Raw genomic sequence first — 17,080 nt, 5'->3', positions numbered from 1 at the left:
TCTGTTTAAATTCCGCCAATCGGATTCTTTTGTCGAGCCGAAAAGGCTCATGGGAACGGACGAGCTTTATGTTGTAGTTTATACAAGGTTGTCATTGTTGAAGTCTTAACGAAACATCCGCCGCTGAAAAACTACATTCCCCGAGAGAACCAAGAGTGAATATTAAACCACGTTTTTATATGGCGCACATGCCTCGGCTCGGTGGATAGTCCATGTCAAATAGCGTTCACTAAGCAAATAGGTTTAGATTACTTGTGATTTTGTTAAAAAAAGGAATATAAATATATGTAAAGAACTTGCTGTTTAAAATGTCTGCATTTATGGATTTAAACATAATCGCCATCAGCGACAAGAAAAAACTGCAAAATATCATAGAGACAGCAGCCCACCGTAAGTTCACACTTAATTAGTTTAATAACAGCATGTGCAAAGGGGCAAATGACATTTTTTGCTTACAAACCTTATTTTAAACATACTTTCTTTGTGAACAAACTTTAATTTTACTCAAGGCTTCTCAGGCCATGCCCATGTTACCCAGCATACACTGTATGATCTTTACACTTAATGTTAATTCTATTGTTTTTCAGTTGGATATTCCACAGTTGTAATAAATTATGTAGTGGAACAACAACAGAAGAAACAGGTATTATAATTGTTAATTTACAGTGATTAGAAATAACATAATGAGCACCTGTCTAATATTGAGTAGGTCCCCCTTTTGCCATCAAAAAAAGCAATGACCTGTGTGTTCTGAGACCTTTCTATCACAACCCTTATTAACCTTTTCATCAACTTGATCTACACTATTTAAAATATCTCCTTGCAGTCTCCGTGACTGGACGTGGGTGGGATATACTGTATTAGGCAGCAATTTACCTTTTGTCCTGAAGGTGATTTTTTGAAAGCAGAAAAAACTGGCAAGCATAAGGAACTGAATAACTTAGATAAGGCCCAAATTGTGATGGCTCGAGGATTGCGTCAGAGCAACTCCAAATCTTCAGCTCTTGTGGGATGTTCCTGTCTGAAGTGGCCACTTAATACTGGTTGTGATAGAAAGGTGTCGAAACACACTGTGCATCACTGTTATGTTGGGGTGTGGGGACATACTCAATATTAGCCAGGTGGTCATGATGTAATGGCTAATCAGTGTATTTCTAATTCATTGAAATTTTAAAATGTAAATGTTCTGTTTAATTTAATTTTGATATCTGTTGCAGCGAATTCCTTCACCAACACCTGTTTCAGAGTTGTGTGAAAAGCTCCCCATAGTCCAGGTGATTTCATTGTTATAGTTAATTATCAGGGTAATAATGATAATAAACAAGGTGAGTGTTCTGATTCCTGGTTTCTGTTTTCACACATAGGGTAAATCCAGACCAATTAAAGTGCTTAACCGGCTAACGGTTGTGGCCACAGATGCCTCTCACTATGTAAGTTTATATGGAATGTCAAAATATTATTCATAATAAAAAATAAATCTTTATAGTAATAATGCCTAATCGTATACTCTTTTGTGAGTTTCTTTTTAGAGGCCGTCTAATGAGTACAAGAACTTTGACATTTTGGCCGTGTATCCCAAAACAGAGAAACTCTTCCATGTAAGTTTCTGTCAAGATTAAGGACCCTATAGCTCTATACACCATAATAGGCAAAAGTATGCCTGAGCAATTCCTATATGTGCTTGGTGAGAATCTAGTTTTAGATTTTTTTCCACCCTGTCTGCAATGATAACCTCCACATTTTTTGAGTGGGTTGAGATTAGGGCTCTAATGCAATTATTCTACACCAACCCAGTTCTTGCTCATTTTGAGCACGGCTGAGTTGTCACCCTAGGACATTTTTATGACCCTTAGCTCCAACAAAGAGAGCGTGTCATTCTATATAAGGAATACTTAAAAGCCATACAACCACACAAAAAGCATAATTTACAATTTTGTGCTTCAAGCAGTTTGAGATGCACATATTTGAATGTGTCAGGTGTCCACAAACTCTTGGCTATATAATTTATGTGTGAAGAACTAGGTAGCAATGTCCATTGTAAAATTAAAGCATATGTTAATTGTGTGACATGTTCCACGGAGACTGTGAAAGCTTTAAAAGTTGCCTGTCGGTATTTAGAAGGACAAAGCCTCTGAGACTAGAGCTAGATAGAATAGAACCAAAACTGATTGTAGACCGCATTGAATGATAAGGTCATAAGCTGAAGACATCTGGTTTGGGTCAGATAAAGAGAATTGGCTGTTTGTATAAGAGAACATGATGTACTGGGGCATAGATTATGATTGCAGAGAAGTTTTGCCTAAAGTGGAACGGCAGGGAAAGAGAAATCACCTTTCTCCATGCTGTATGAGACTGATCCTTCTGCAGAAGATTCGATTAACCTTTGTTACTTTGCTCTTACCCAGTGAATGAGTCTTTATAGTTTTTGCAAGATTTCCACCACAACAATGATATGCCTCCTTAACACATCCTTTTGAATCCCAATTTGGCAGCTAGAATTTCCTCAGCCTTGTCAGCAGGTGCTGTTTATAGTCATGTGTAAGCATAGCTAGAGAGTACAAACTGTTTTCCTCTCTTCGACTCCTGGCCTTGGATGCCTGTGGCATTGTCGGGATTTAAACTCATTCCATTTCAACAAACATTTTTTGTGTGTGTTTGATTCCCGCCTTGGGGTCTGTGTGCATGGAGTTTGCATGTTTTCCCTATGATGGGTGGGTTTGCTCTGGGTACTCTGGTTTCCTCCCACTTTCTAAAAACATGTGATCCTATATATAGAATAAAGCAATATAGATAGTGAGTGTATTTGCGACAGGAAACAGATCCAAGATACAGATAGTTCTGGTTTTACCAACAGCACATCATACTGTACTGCACTGTACTTTAATATTCTAAAGTCTGATTTCTGGGGACAGCTTGTTTGAAGACTTTTCTGTATGCAGTGTACAGAATCAAGTGCAGCTTTGTTGGCTCCTCTGATGTTTCTGTTAACACAGCCTGAAATAGTTTCCTCTCCTCTAGATGAGATGACATGCTAAAATAATTTTGGTTAATAAATTGATCTTGATTCCGTAATTATTCGCTTTGTAAATGTTTTCTCTACTTGTTGGATTTTTGTGCAAGCTGTATTACTATGTATATCTCTTGTTGTAACAGGCTGCCTGCATGACATATGATGTGGACATCATCTCCATAGCAGCGACTGAGAAACAGCCTTTTCTTTTCAAAAGGTCACCAATAAATGGGGTTCGTTGAAACGTGGCTTTACCATTAGCTATTCTTTATTTGCACTGTTACAACATTTTATTTATGACCCTCAGAATGTAATTAACAATAACAATAATAAATTAGAGTAATAGCTAAGTAATGTTATATACAGAGATAAACATTGTAAACCTCAGGAGATTCATAATGGCCTCATCGTCTTTGACAAACTATGAACGTTTATTCTACAAGGCAATCGAAAGGGGAGTGGTTTTTGAGATAAGCTACACAGCGGCCGTCAGAGACTCCACCATGAAGAAATACACAATCGCGAACGCCATCAACCTGGTGAATGTGTGCAAGGGAAAGGTGATTGGCTTAGCTCGCACCCAGCTCGACACAATCAACACATATATAAAGAGTTGAGTGCTTAAGTAACATTTTTATTTTCCATCTTTTCAGAATGTCATTATGACGAGTGGAGCGGAGACAGTAAGAGCAGTTCTTCTTTACCAAAACTATACAATGGTGACCAAAATTATTGAGACAAAAATTAAGTTCTGTGTTTTCGTGACCTTCTTAAATTTTTAATAATGACAATCAAGACGAATAATGATTTAAAAAGAAGAATTTATTTTATGTAACAAAATCGCAATACAACAATCGATATTAAGTATGAAGTCCTGTTTTCTTCTATTGTATCGTTCCAGCCGGCAGTTCACATATTTAATTTGCAGTGAGGGGAAAAGATAAAGGGGGAAAAAAAAGATACACTGTTTACAATTTAATATGCCTTAATGAGGTAAAAATTCGACTAAACATAGCATCAAAAAGACGTCTGCTGTAGTCTAGTGTCACTCGCGCAGTCCTGTTTGATTTTTCTTGAAAATCAAATTCAAAATTCAAATTTTATTTGTCACATACAAAGTCATACACAGTACGATATGTAGTGAAATGCTTAGACAACTGTTCGGGACCTTAAAATAAAAGTCTATGAATAGGAAATAAATATGAAAAATTAAATAGGAGGTAAATTTAACTAAGAAAGGTATAGAATAAAATTGCTGTGCAATCCACATATTTAAAGTGTCTAAATATGTGATTGCTCAGCTCCTGTACAGAAGACAGTTTCTTGACTACTACTACCTTCTTTACATTGTCCAACAATTTTCTATTGGGTTTAGGTTTAAAGATGAATCAGGTCAAGAAGCTGCTGAAGTTGAACACATTGTCACATAGCTGATTTTTGGTTCAGTTTTTCCAGTTAATTAAGCACGAGTCTTCAAACAGATAGGCCTGAACTAGTTAGTGAAATAACCAGTTTTATGACAGGGTGAACTATAATGCATGGCATACAGTATGTTGTCATTACATTTGTCCACCACTGCACTTTTAAAAACTACTCTATATTAAGGTTATGAAGAGTTCTTTTCAATTCTTTGATGTGCACTTTCTTGTTTTTTTTATTTATTTATTTATTTTTAATTTATTTCAATTTAGGCCCTGGAGTTACGTGGCCCATATGACATTGCTAATCTGTATCCTTTACAAATGTTAGAGTTGCATGGTATTTGTGTTTGGTTTAATCCTTAATTCAGAGAGTAGTGGGCTAGTGTTCGGTCTCTCTGAAGGGGACGCCAAAGCTGCGATCTCTACAAACTGCCGTTCTGTTGTACTGCATGGAGGTAAAACTGTTGCTTGCACTTTTTCTACCTTGTATTATGTCTTATGACCAATTTGCTTTTACATTTAAATATTCAATGCCAGGGTGGAGTAATTGACAACACCAACTGGAAATAGATTTTCTAAAAAAAAAAAAAAGACGACATCTGATGTGTTTTATATCCCTTATATCACACCTATTCAGTGACAATTAGCATTTTTAGATAAAAACCACGTCATACCCTTTAATCCGTTTAGCATTATGTTTAATGTTTTGATGCAACTGTGAAACCGGTTAGTTTCTATCACAAGTACTGCACTAATGATATGTAACTCAAGTTACACGTTATAAAATGATTTTTGTTACCATAAATGTCATCCATCATTAAATTAAAAAAGGAGGGAATAAAAAAACAACCTGTTAAAAAGTGCTGACACTGCAGACTCCTTCCACAGGTTTTAAACAAACTTAACCTTATAGAAAGCTTCAGTGTATTAACAGTGATGCATTTTTCTTCAGATTTGAATCTGTTCATGATCTGTTCAGATTTTCACTCCTGGAATGTTCAGTTGTATGGTCGAATGAGAACATGATATTCTATAAACATTTATATTCAGAATCTTCTTAGACTTTTTGTTGCTTTTCCATTCCAGAGACCCGTATGACAGCACAGGGTATTATTCACGTGAAGAAGAAGAGCCAGCTGCCCATTCAGGAGCCAGAGGAAGAAAGTCCAGCCTTAAAGAGGGCCAAAACTGAAACACTTTAGTACAGACTTCAAGTTGGAAAATAACAGCAGTTCATTTTTTTTTTTTTTTTTTGTTTAGTCTGACAGCTAATTTACAGGACTCATGCAGACACTTTTCTTCAGTTTTCAGAATCAGAAAACTAAACTGCTGTCTGGACTTTGAATTCAGTCAGATTTGACAATCCTCATCCACTGGTGTGTTTTCTGCTTGTGTGATATTGACAGACAAAACACTGATATGAGCACATCAAATTGTTTAAAACCATGTTCTTATTACTTCTGAAACATTTGTCATAAGATTTGCAGAGATTCTCTATCGACCTGCAAGGATCAGTATCTGTTCTAATATTAATGATGAAATGTTTAGAATTAAGCATCATCACATGTGAGGGAGAGCTTTTGTGCTGTATATTAGCGCGAGTGTAGTGCATTTATAGGCAGGAGGGCCGTGCTGATATTCAGCACAACAGCACAATCTTGAAAGTGATGAGTTTTTATACAACAGTTCCACAAACACCATTTATTATCAGCAGATAATAATTTCTTTTAATTTCTCTTTATATTTCCACTATATAACATAAGCTCCAGGGTTTGAATCCCAAATAGTGTTAAATGGAAAGTTAGTGCACTCTGTAAAGTGTATTATTCCTTGTTTCACACACCAAGTAGTACCCTTGATTAGGGGTCAGGGAGTGATTTGGGATTCAGCTTTGTGCTATAAGCTAGTTTGCTTTGTAGCTTGCCTTGCGTATAAATAAGGCAACAAGGCAATTCAAAACAACTTCAAAGCAATTATTAAGGAGACAAAGTGTTTATGTTGCCACAATGTCATCAGATGTGCTTTCTAATTAATTTAATGACTTTTTTTTGTTTGTTTGTTTGAATGTGGGTATTGGCAGGCAGTTGCTCTCTCCTCCGTATTGCAGACCGTACAATCTACTTTAACCCATGCTGTAACCATTTGTTACAGTAATTAATGGGTATTAAAACAACTGTGATGCATATAGGTAAACATCCCTGTGCTATTATCATCTGCTATCACCGTCTCCTTAAATCAATTTACTCGGTTTGAACTATCTGTTGTAAAATAAAAAAAAATTCTTATAACATTATTACAGAACCAGTGGAGTGCATGTTTACAACCAGAATTTTTGTTCATTTGCAAATAAATGTCACACAACACCTACCACTGATGTTTATTTCAGTAGCAAAAAACATGGTTTATTCAGTCCAATTGTTAAAAAAAGTCACAGTTCGAATAAAAAAAAATCTTTGATTTAAAAATGTAACTTACAATGTGAACAATATTAAATTGTTATTAAAAACAGATCATATACAGTATGTGGTGCTGTTGAACAAGGCACACCTTTAAGCCTAGTGCTGGTTGTTAGGTTTTATAGAAACCTTTAGGAATTAAAATGTCATTAACTTGCACCTGGTTTGCCAGTTTCTTTGTCTTGTGAGTTTTTATTGTGCTTATAGTTTTCTAGCATCGTTTTAGCGCCATTCTGCCACTCCAAAACGCTGTCCATAGGTGATTTACCCTCCTAAAGAAAACAAAACTTTTGTTAGAATAAGAAAAAACATTTACCTTAAAATTTTCAGGCAGATTTATCTCACATAAAAATTGAGATAAATGAGACGGAAGCTCATCAAATGCACTGCTATTTAAAGATCGTTCTGATCAAAAGAGTCCGTGTTCTATCCACCTACAACACAAAAGCTGTCCAGTATTACAGTAAGAAGAGACCTGTAAGAGTTTCTCTTTTTAAATCCTCCAATTATTTCATTAAAAATATCTCTGCAATGTTTTGTACTGACGTCTACCGTTATTGAAACAGGTCTCAGATAGTGCACTAGATAATGTTCTCCTACATATCAGTAGATGGCACTGTGCGCATCCTAAACCACACAAATGTGCAACTGAGACTAAATGTTTTTGCTGTTTCAGCCTCAGATCACAAAAAAAAGAATAATTTAAAGAAACAAATAAGGCTAATCTGTCAAATTTTGAGTAAACCTTCAAACCAAGTCAAATTAGGACTTTCAATGTGCAGTGACAATACAGTTATGAGAGTAAAAACTTTATTTCTCTATATAATCCCCTGCTTTTTTTAAATGTCAATCGGCTTGATTGATTCACAAGCAATTCCATCACAAATCACAGTTTGACTTGAACGCCCTTTGTATAATATTTTGACATGACTTACAGTACATAGAGAGAGAACATCCTGTGCATACAGGACTGCACATCTGTGTATGCGTAATGTGTGGAAGAGCTTCTGATAAACTTACATAGTTCTTCAGTTTCAGACTGGCTCCATGCAACAGGAGCAGCTGAATAAACTTGAATCTGTTCAACCGTACAGCATCATGCATTGGTGTATCTCCCTCCTAAAAAGCAGAAGAACATTAATATATGACTTGTCTGGATTGGCAACTGTTACGATGACTTTATAGAAATGTTACTAATGGCAAAGAATGTCTTACTCTGTCTCTAGCGTTGACATCGGCGCCGCAGTGAATGAGATGTTCAGCACATTCATAGTGACCTGTCCTCACTGCCACATGAAGGGGAGTACTCTGGAGCTGAAATAGATGTCATTTCCACATGTTTCAAAGTGACAGATTATGATTGATGAGCTTGGTATTGACTGTGTGAGGTTCAACCTTGTCTTTAGCATGGATGTTGCCTTTGTGGTTAAGCAGCAGCTCGAGAACAGGCAGGCTTCCTCCACGGCAAGCCCAGTGAACAGCAGTCGCTTCAAGCTGGAGAGGAACAGAACTAACGATAATCTGGCTTCATATTATGTAAAAAAAAAATAGAAGAGACTCTCATGTGTCTCAAATAGTGTGGAAGTAGAATCACATGGGTGGGTGTCTTAAAAAAACAGATTTAGAAGCAGATAAAAAAAAAATAAAATGAGCAATTCAATATCAGGTAATTATTTATCACATTATTAAAATTAGCAAAAAGTCGATCACTTCTGAGTTTCAAATTTCTTCAGCAATCTCTTCTCAAGTTTCTTCAGTACAAAAATAGAGAACATAAGGTTTTAAATTTAGCCACAGTTTGCCGACAATTTATTGTGTTATAATGGGTTGCAAAGAGAAGCAGCCAGACGGTGTGACCGTCTCTGTTTCATTAAGCTTTGTTTAGTCTCATTGCATAAAACAAGCTTTAGAGTTCAGTGCTAAGCTCTTTGCCAACTATGAGTACTTGACTCGATGCTGTCTAAGGATATGGCTCTTAATGCAGCATCTATGAACCCTCAGGGGTCTTTTATTAATGTGATTAATGTAGTTACTCTAATGAAACAAACAACCCATCATTATCGAAGAAATTTGACAGTATTTATACCAATCAGCCATAACATTACAACACAAAGTTTCCCCTTGTGCCACAGGAGTGGCTCTGTCCCCTCAGGGTATGACTCCACAAATACCTCTAAGGGTGTGCTGTGGTGTCTGGCACCAGGATATTGGTGGCCGATCATTTGAGTGCTGTGTGTTGTGGGGTGTGGCCTCCTTGAATTAGACTTGTTTGTCTGGTGCATTCTGTGGGTGCTGGATCAGATTGGAATCTGGAGAATTTGGAATCTGGGTCAGCGGGCTTGTGCTCTTTTTCCTTCTGGTTCCTGTGCTCGGTGGGCTGTAGTGCACTGGGCGTTCTTGAGCCTTTCCGTCATAGCCAGCATTGACTTTTTTTAGGTGAGTTGTGCTGCATTGTTTTTTTTTTGTGGGCTCGGACCAGGTGTGTTGGGCTTTGGGCCTTGGGATACTGTCACCAGGTTACTGGTATATAATTGATATACTTGATGTGGTGTTAATTTTGTGGCTGATCGGTGTATAATTGAGTTCTCATTGTTATTTGCCTACACAACATGTCACTTGTACTGAATGGGTTTCATCTAAACCTCAACAGCTCATAATGGCATAAGGCAATATATAAAATTGGCTTGGATCTAATATGTTCTGTCAGGGAATGAAATGCTTTATGACTCAAACAATTAGCTGATTTTATTGTATTAAAATAATGTTCATGAAGTTACACTGTAGTGAGTAGTACATTATAATTTATTTATTTACTTTTTTGCATTTTATATTCACTATCAAATCATTTTTGTTCAAGATTTTGGATAAACAGTACATGACATCCAATAACTTGGAGTATTATGAACTAGACATAACATTGTGTAATTTGGTCTGATTCCTAGATTTATCATAGTACAAAATATGGCTTCTGTGATCATTGACTTACTATTCGTACTGGACAGTTTTTATTTTTATTACTGTCGGATATAACTAGCCATGAAATTTTTTTAGACAGTTTTTGCTTTAGATTTAACTCTTGATCTTTTTTCCCTAATTTTGTTTTTCACCAACACCCCTTGGTCTCTATTTATGCACATCCCCTGTAGCATGTAAATTAAATGATTCACACTTGTACTGTACATAGACCTTTGTCAAAGAAATAAATGTTTGGATAAAACAGAATCCCTGATGCGTCTACTTAAAGTAAGGTTAACACAGTTTATTGGTGTATTGCAAAACCAAATGCTACAGCTAAGGACATTTTTGCAACCTTTGACACTGGTTAGGCTATAGTCTTTAAATAAAAATGTCCTGTTTATCAAACTTTTCCTATTAATTGTTATTGTATATTTTGTCTTGACTAATATTGACCGTATTATTTGTTATACGGTGTACTAAAAATGAAAAGTGGTACATAAACACTTGTTTTTGGATTATTATTTAAAATATTAAAGATTGGCGGTAGTAATAGAAAGATGGCTGAACCATTTGCTTTCTGAAGAACCATTTTTTCCCCCACAGTAACACCTAAGCTGTTATCACACCAAGTAACAGCAGTGAAAATCACAGGCTTTGAATAGCAATGTGCAAAGCATTTTAAATTGCGCAGTGTGTCATGTATAAGCATGTATTTTTTATTTTACTGTATGTAAACTTAGAAAGAAAGAAAAAAAGATTAAATGTTTGTTGAATCCATTTTGTCAATTAATTCCAGTAGTAAAATACTTGCATTTTTGTGACATTAAATTTGTAATCCAAGCTAAACCTCTAAGAATGTTAAGACAAATTTGATCAGATTTGGATTGTACCTTATCCTTGTTTTCAATTAAAGCCCCAGCTTCCAAAAGTCTCCTCACAATCTCCATATTCCCCTGAGAGCATGCTCTGTGGAGAGCTGTGCGATTGAACTATGAGAGAGAGAGAGAGAGAGAGAGAGAGAGAGAGATGATCATCTCTGCGGGAGTCCGAAACACTGAACAGTCTGAATAAAATGTGGGGTTTGTTTCAGCACTCACACTATCACATGCATTTGGGTTCGCACTCCTAGCGAGATAACTCTCAACCATTGGTAATTTGTTGTCTGCTACTGCTTTCAGAAAGTCTTCTTCATCAAAACAGTCAGACTGTGGGGATAATAAGTAAACTTTATTGCAGGGTTTACTATGATCAATTGCAATTTACTACAAACTCGATTCCAAAAAAGTTGGGACACTGTACAAATTGTGAATAAAAACAGAATACAATGATGTGGAAGTTTCAAATTTCAATACTTTTTTCAGAATACAACATAGATGACATTTCAAATGTTTAAACTGAAAAAATATATAATTTTAAGGAAAAAAATATGTTGATTTTAAATTTCATGGCATCAACACATCTCAAATATTTGGGACAAGGCCATGTTTACCTCTTTGTGGAATCCCCTCTTTTTATAACAGTCTGCAAACGTCTGGGGACTAAGGAGACAAGTTGCTCAAGTTTAGGAATAGGAATGTTGTCCCATTCTTGTCTAATACAGGCTTCTGATTGTTCAACTGTCTTAGGTCTTCTTTGTCGAATCTTCCTCGTTATGATTTACGCAGCCATGATGTTGTAATTGGTGCAGTATGTGGTCTGGCAATGTCATGTTGGAAAATGCAAGGTCTTCCCTGAAAGAGACAACATCTGGATGGGAGCATATGTTGTTCTAAAACTTGGATATACCTTTCAGCATTGATGTTGCCTTTCCAGATGTGTATGTTGCCCATGCAACACGCACTCATGCAACCCCATAGGATCAGAGATGCAGGCTTCTGAACTGAGCGCTGATAACAACTTGGGTTGTCCTTGTCCTCTTTAGTCCGGATGACATGGCGTCCCAGTTTTCAAAAAGAACTTTTGATTCGTCTGACCACAGAACAGTTTTCCACTTTGCCATAGTCTATTTTAAATGAGCCTCGGCCAATATTTTTCTCCGCAGCTTTGGGGGAATTGGTGATCGTCTTGAGTTCTGAGAGACACTTCCACTCTGAGAGATTCTTTTTATACCCAATAATGTTGCCAATTGACCTAATAAGTTGCAAATTAGTCCTCCAGCTGATTCTTATATGTACATTTAACTTTTCCGGCCTCTTATTGCTACCTGTCCCAAATGTTTTGGAATGTGTAGCTCTCATGAAATCCAAAATGAGCCAATATTTGGCATGACATTTCATAATGTCTCACATTCAACATTTGATATGTTATCTAAATTTTATTCTGAATAAAATATTGAAATCTGAAAATTCCACTTTATTGCATTCGTTTTTATTCACAATTTGTACAGTGTCCCAACTTTTTTGGAATCGGGTTTGTATATTGTATGACCTCACCACTATCTCAGGATCTGGCTGGTGTTTCTGCTCAGAGATCTCCTTCAACCTCCTCTGCTCCCTCACTTCCAAAATCTTCTGGAAGTCCTGGTTTTGTCTATTAACTTCATTTGACTGCAAAAAGCAAGCAAATAAAAATCAATAACAGATTTTTCTTATTTGATATAGTGCATATGAGAGGTGACTAATGCCTTTAAAATCCATATTCCTAATAGATTTTGATGTTTTGACATACCTTTACGATTTCATAGTCACTGTCAAGCTTACTGCTAATCATCCACTCATCTTGTCTCTCTTGGCAGATGGATTTTTCATATTCACCTGCCATATATTTCTGTTTCAAACCATCGGCTCCTTGATTGACAGCACATCTCTTGCCAGCAACCTAAAAAAAGGGGGGAAAAACACACCTTGAAACTAAATATGTTTGGATATTTATCATATCATGAATAAAGGCAATGGAGATTATTGCTTTAATAATTGAAGTACAGTTATGTTAAAAAGTTACTAGCCTCTTTTTCATCGTGAGTCTGAGGTTGCAAATACGTCCTCAGATGAACAACATTTAACTTCCTTTCACCATGCCATTATTTATTTAACCAAAAATTAAACCAAAAAGATGCAGCACAGTGGTGTAGTGGTTATCACTTTGATTCCAGGCCAGGCTCAATTCCCGTCACTGAGTTTGCATGTTCTCCCTATGTTTGGTGGGTTTCCTCCGGGTACTCCGGTTTCCTTTCACAGTCCAAAAACCTGCAGATTAGACTAACTGGCGTTCCCAAATTGCCCGTAGTGTGTGTATGAGTGTGTATGTGTACCCTGGGATGGATGGGCACCCTGTCCAGGGTGTACCCTGCCTCGTGCCCTAAGTCTCCTGAGATAGGCTCCAGGCCCCCCACAACCCTAAATACAGGATAAAGTGCTATAGGCAATGAGTGAGAAAGTTGCATCCAGCTTCTGCTAATCGTTTGCCTTTGAATAATCGATCATCAGCAGGTATTTAAACTTCTATAAATAAGTTTAACATTCTACAGTGAGAAAGATCATTCACAAGTGAAAAGCTTTCAAGACATTTGCCAATCTTCCTGGGAGTGGACGTCTCAGCACATTCACCCCAAGGTCAAATTGTGCAATACTCAGAGAAATCCAAAAGAAAAAACCCAAGAGCTTCAAATTAGACTCTACAGGATTCACAGAGATTATTAAAGTTCAGGACAACACACTTAAAAGAAGAGAAAGTATAGTTTGTTTGTAAGAGCCTTTTCTGTCTAAAAAGAACATAGAAGCGTGACTGAAGTCGCAAAACTGCATATGAACAAACCACAAGGCTTCTGGCACAATGTCCCATAGACAGATGAAAACAAAGTGAACTTGTTTGACCTTAAAGCCCAGCCTTATTTTTTGGGAAAAATTAAACAGCATTTCAGCAGAAACACCTCATACACACTAATGGGTGCTAATCTTTGAACATGACTGGATAATTACTTTGATTATTTCATGAAGCTTCAGGCGGAATCATAGATGAGCAGTCAAGCCAAACTTTGTCAATTTCAAACTCAAAATCACTGCAGCTGGTCAGCCATTACAATTTTTAGGACTTGAACTCTTAGTGCTAACCACTATGGTCACACAATATTAGATCATGAAACTTTTTTTTTCTTCCAGAAGCGTCGTTTGTTTCACTTGTAGTCAACAGTGCTGATACACATATTCCTTAAAAATCTTGCATCCCATATGAACTGAAGAGTAAAAATGTAATTCTAATGACCTATTGATTGCCCATGGTTCATGCAAGCTCCTGTGTGTGTATCCTGACATGGAACTACATATGAATTCGGTTCCGCCTTTTACTACTGTAAAGAACAGGAAACCTCTGCTGAGATGGATGCATGAAACAATACTTGTCATATTGTGAACTAAGGCACAAAATGCCAAGACTGCATAACTTCATCGTGACAGGGATACAACTGAAACAGAAGTGAAGCTGAATATTATGTATGATAAAATGACAAATGCATTTCTCATTCTGTCACGAGCCAGCCACCTCCTGCTAACACCTCACAATCCTAACTCCACCCCGGAGTTTTCAGCACGCCCAGCGTTCATCACGGCACACCTGGATCTGATTACGGATCACCCCTAGGCTTTAAAAGCAAGCTGAGCGCACCTGTTGGTGCCGCAGTGTCTCGCTCGTGTGCCTTACGTCTTTGTGATTATTATTGATTTCTTGGATTTTGTCTCGTTGCCGACCCAGCTCCCCTTTGGACTCCTCTTTCGTCTCGTCCCTTCTGCTTATCTTGCCTGATTCTCGGACTGATTTCCGTGTACGACCCTGCCTGTAGTAGTTTCCTGATTTCTGTCTCGCCCTTTGGATTTGTTTTGTTCACGCGGCTGGATTTACTGGTTATCGACTCTTACCTGGTTAAAGACGCCGACTGTGTTCTTCGGTCCACGGCCAGTGACGCACCCCGCCGCGGCGCAAGAAGACTTCCGCTTCTTCGGAGGACCTCCCTCGACGCGCGCCGTGCTCATCCTTCTCACGGACGTAAGTCAAAACCCCCTGCACCTCTATCCTCGACCGCAACGCGGACCCACATCAGGAATCCGCATAGCGCTTGGCCCCTCTCTGCGCAACATCCGAGGATAATTCGTGCGCTCCCACTTCCGGGTTCACGGAGGATCCCCTGACGTCGTTGCCCGGACTCCCGCTACGTCACAAGGTATTTCCCAAAGCATCTTGTGCACGCCTTGAATGACTCTCTCTCTCACACACACACACACACACACACGCGCGCCGCCCCCTGCTGCGCGCTTACTCTCTCTCACACACACACACACACACACACACACATACTCGTGCCGCCCCCTGCTGCGCGCTGACTCTCACACACACACGCACTTCCCCTGTGGCTGTAACTTAACCCTTTAATCCCCTAATAAAATCCCTTGAGAGTATCTGTGTCTGCTATTGGGTCTTTTCCCTCTCCTGCCTTTTCCCCCTCCGTGACAGTACACTGCGGCCATGGCAGACCCAGCAGACACTTCTTCCCCCAGGGCGGGCCTCCGCACCAGACTCCAGTCCAGGACGAGTAACCGATCCGAGGCTAGGCTTCGCCAGACCGTCGCCCAACAGGGTGCTCTTATTAATTCTCAGCAGCAAAGCCTCCAACAGATGTCACAAAGTCTGTCACAGTTGTCAGCCCAGTTTCAGCAGGTCTGTTCGGTTCTCCCAGCTACACTCGCACCCCTGGCTCAGCATGACCGCCCAGCACGGCACGAACCTCGCCTACCGAACCCTCAACCCTACGGCGGAGACCCTGGCACCTGCCGCTCATTTTTATCACAATGCTCTCTGCTACTCGAACTCCAACCCTCGGCTTTTCCTACGGAGCGCTCTAAGGTGGCTTACATAATCACCCTGCTTACGGAGAGAGCCCGGGAGTGGGGAACGGCCGTCTGGGACGCTAACGACCCTTGCTGCGCCACCTTCAGCGCCTTCACAGAGGAGGTGAAGAGAGTGTTCGACCGCTCCCATGTGGGAAGGGAGGCCGCTAGGCAGCTCTTGGAGCTTCGTCAGGGTCCCCGATCTGCTTATGACTACGCCATTGAGTTCCGGACCCTGGCAGCCGCCGCTCAGTGGGACACTCAGGCGCTTTACGATACCTTCCTGAACGGGCTCTCTGAACCAGTTAAGGACCAGCTGGTGGCACAGCAACTTCCTGGAGACCTGAATGGGTTAATGGACCTAGCAGGGCGAGTGGACTCACGCCTCCGACGTAGGAACCGCACTTTTAGCCAGACCGGGCAACGGGTTGGAACTTCTTCACTGACCATGCCAGTTGCCGCCCCTGCGGAGCCCATGCAGATCGGACGAACCCGGATCTCACCAGAGGAACGGCAACGCCGTATGCAGGCGGGAGCATGCCTCTACTGCGGTCAGGTTGGGCACTTGCGTCTGCAATGCCCGGTAAAAGCCAGGCCCCCCCAGTGAACCTAGGCACACTGGAGGGGCGCACCCAAGAGCAGCTGCCTAGAGGCCGTCCAGTCCTGCCCGTCACGCTCTTCCTGGGCAATCAGCCCCACGTAGCCCATGCCCTCGTCGACTCCGGTTCCGACCAGAATATGATCAGCGCCACAAGGGTCAAGGAACTATGCATTCCTACTCTTCCCCTGAACATCCCATTGTCCGTCCACGCTCTTGATGGAACGCCACTTCCGCCTATTACCCGACGCACCACTCCGGTAACCCTAAGGACCTCTGGGAATCACTCGGAAGAGATCTCCTTTCTCGTTATGGACAGAGCTCAGTGCCAGTTGGTGCTTGGTCGTCCGTGGCTTGTTCGTCACAACCCGCGTGTGGACTGGAGGAACAATACCATACTCGAATGGAGCCCTCTCTGCCTGGCCTCTTGCCTGAAATCTGCTCTTTGCCCCACTGTAACATCAGGACCTCCTGAGGACTTTCCCGACCTTTCCGTGCTCCCTCATGACTACATCGACCTTAAGGCTGTGTTCAGTAAATCCCGGGCCGTCTCTCTTCCACCTCATCGTCCGTACGACTGCGCAATTGACCTCCTGCCTGGCACTACCCCGCCCCGGGGCCGTCTCTTTTCACTTTCACATACTGAAAGGAGGGCCATGGACCAATACATCTCTGAGTCATTAGCCGCCGGCATCATTAGACCATCTTCATCACCCGCTGGGGCGGGGTTTTTCTTTGTGGCCAAAAAAGATGGTACCCTCCGTCCTTGCATAGACTACAGGGGGCTGAATGACATCACCGTAAAGAATCGGTACCCCCTG

The 17,080-nt window shown here is 40.0% G+C and overlaps 2 protein-coding genes across 2 annotated transcripts; one reads left to right on the top strand and one right to left on the bottom strand.

The window, feature by feature from the left end:
* Positions 1–164: 164 nt before the first annotated feature.
* On the top strand, positions 165–7,058 carry rpp30 (ribonuclease P/MRP 30 subunit). Its single transcript, XM_053511397.1, has 11 exons — positions 165–390; positions 588–643; positions 1,218–1,274; positions 1,365–1,430; positions 1,530–1,598; positions 3,154–3,243; positions 3,454–3,570; positions 3,664–3,693; positions 4,702–4,739; positions 4,807–4,886; positions 5,518–7,058. The coding sequence occupies exons 1-11, from the start codon at positions 309–311 to the stop codon at positions 5,631–5,633; spliced, it is 801 nt and encodes a 266-aa protein (XP_053367372.1). The 5' UTR covers positions 165–308; the 3' UTR covers positions 5,634–7,058.
* On the bottom strand, positions 7,037–14,809 carry ankrd1b (ankyrin repeat domain 1b (cardiac muscle)). The gene is made up of 9 exons (XM_053511634.1): positions 14,696–14,809; positions 12,513–12,662; positions 12,278–12,391; positions 10,943–11,050; positions 10,736–10,834; positions 8,283–8,381; positions 8,103–8,201; positions 7,908–8,006; positions 7,037–7,159 (listed from the first exon to the last, which is right to left on the bottom strand). The coding sequence occupies exons 1-9, from the start codon at positions 14,807–14,809 to the stop codon at positions 7,037–7,039; spliced, it is 1,005 nt and encodes a 334-aa protein (XP_053367609.1).
* Between the last annotated feature and the right edge of the window lie 2,271 nt (positions 14,810–17,080).

Source organism: Clarias gariepinus, chromosome 14 (genome assembly GCF_024256425.1).
Source record: "Clarias gariepinus isolate MV-2021 ecotype Netherlands chromosome 14, CGAR_prim_01v2, whole genome shotgun sequence".
Classification (NCBI taxonomy): domain Eukaryota; kingdom Metazoa; phylum Chordata; class Actinopteri; order Siluriformes; family Clariidae; genus Clarias; species Clarias gariepinus.
The sequence above is the reverse complement of the archived record's forward strand: the minus strand, read 5'-3'. Positions and strand labels throughout refer to the sequence as shown.

Coding starts and splice junctions, on each gene's coding strand:
- ankrd1b (XM_053511634.1), bottom strand. CDS start 14,809: ATGAGCACGGCGCGCGTCGAGGGAGGTCCTCCGAAGAAGCGGAAGTCT. Junction 12,663..14,695: donor CAGTCGGCGTCTTTAACCAG/GTAAGAGTCGAT, acceptor CCCTTTTTTTAG/GTTGCTGGCAAGAGATGTGC. Junction 8,202..8,282: donor ACATCCATGCTAAAGACAAG/GTTGAACCTCAC, acceptor CATCTATTTCAG/CTCCAGAGTACTCCCCTTCA.
- rpp30 (XM_053511397.1), top strand. CDS start 309: ATGTCTGCATTTATGGATTTAAACATAATCGCCATCAGCGACAAGAAA. Junction 1,275..1,364: donor AAAAGCTCCCCATAGTCCAG/GTGATTTCATTG, acceptor TTTCACACATAG/GGTAAATCCAGACCAATTAA. Junction 3,244..3,453: donor AAAGGTCACCAATAAATGGG/GTTCGTTGAAAC, acceptor TTATTCTACAAG/GCAATCGAAAGGGGAGTGGT.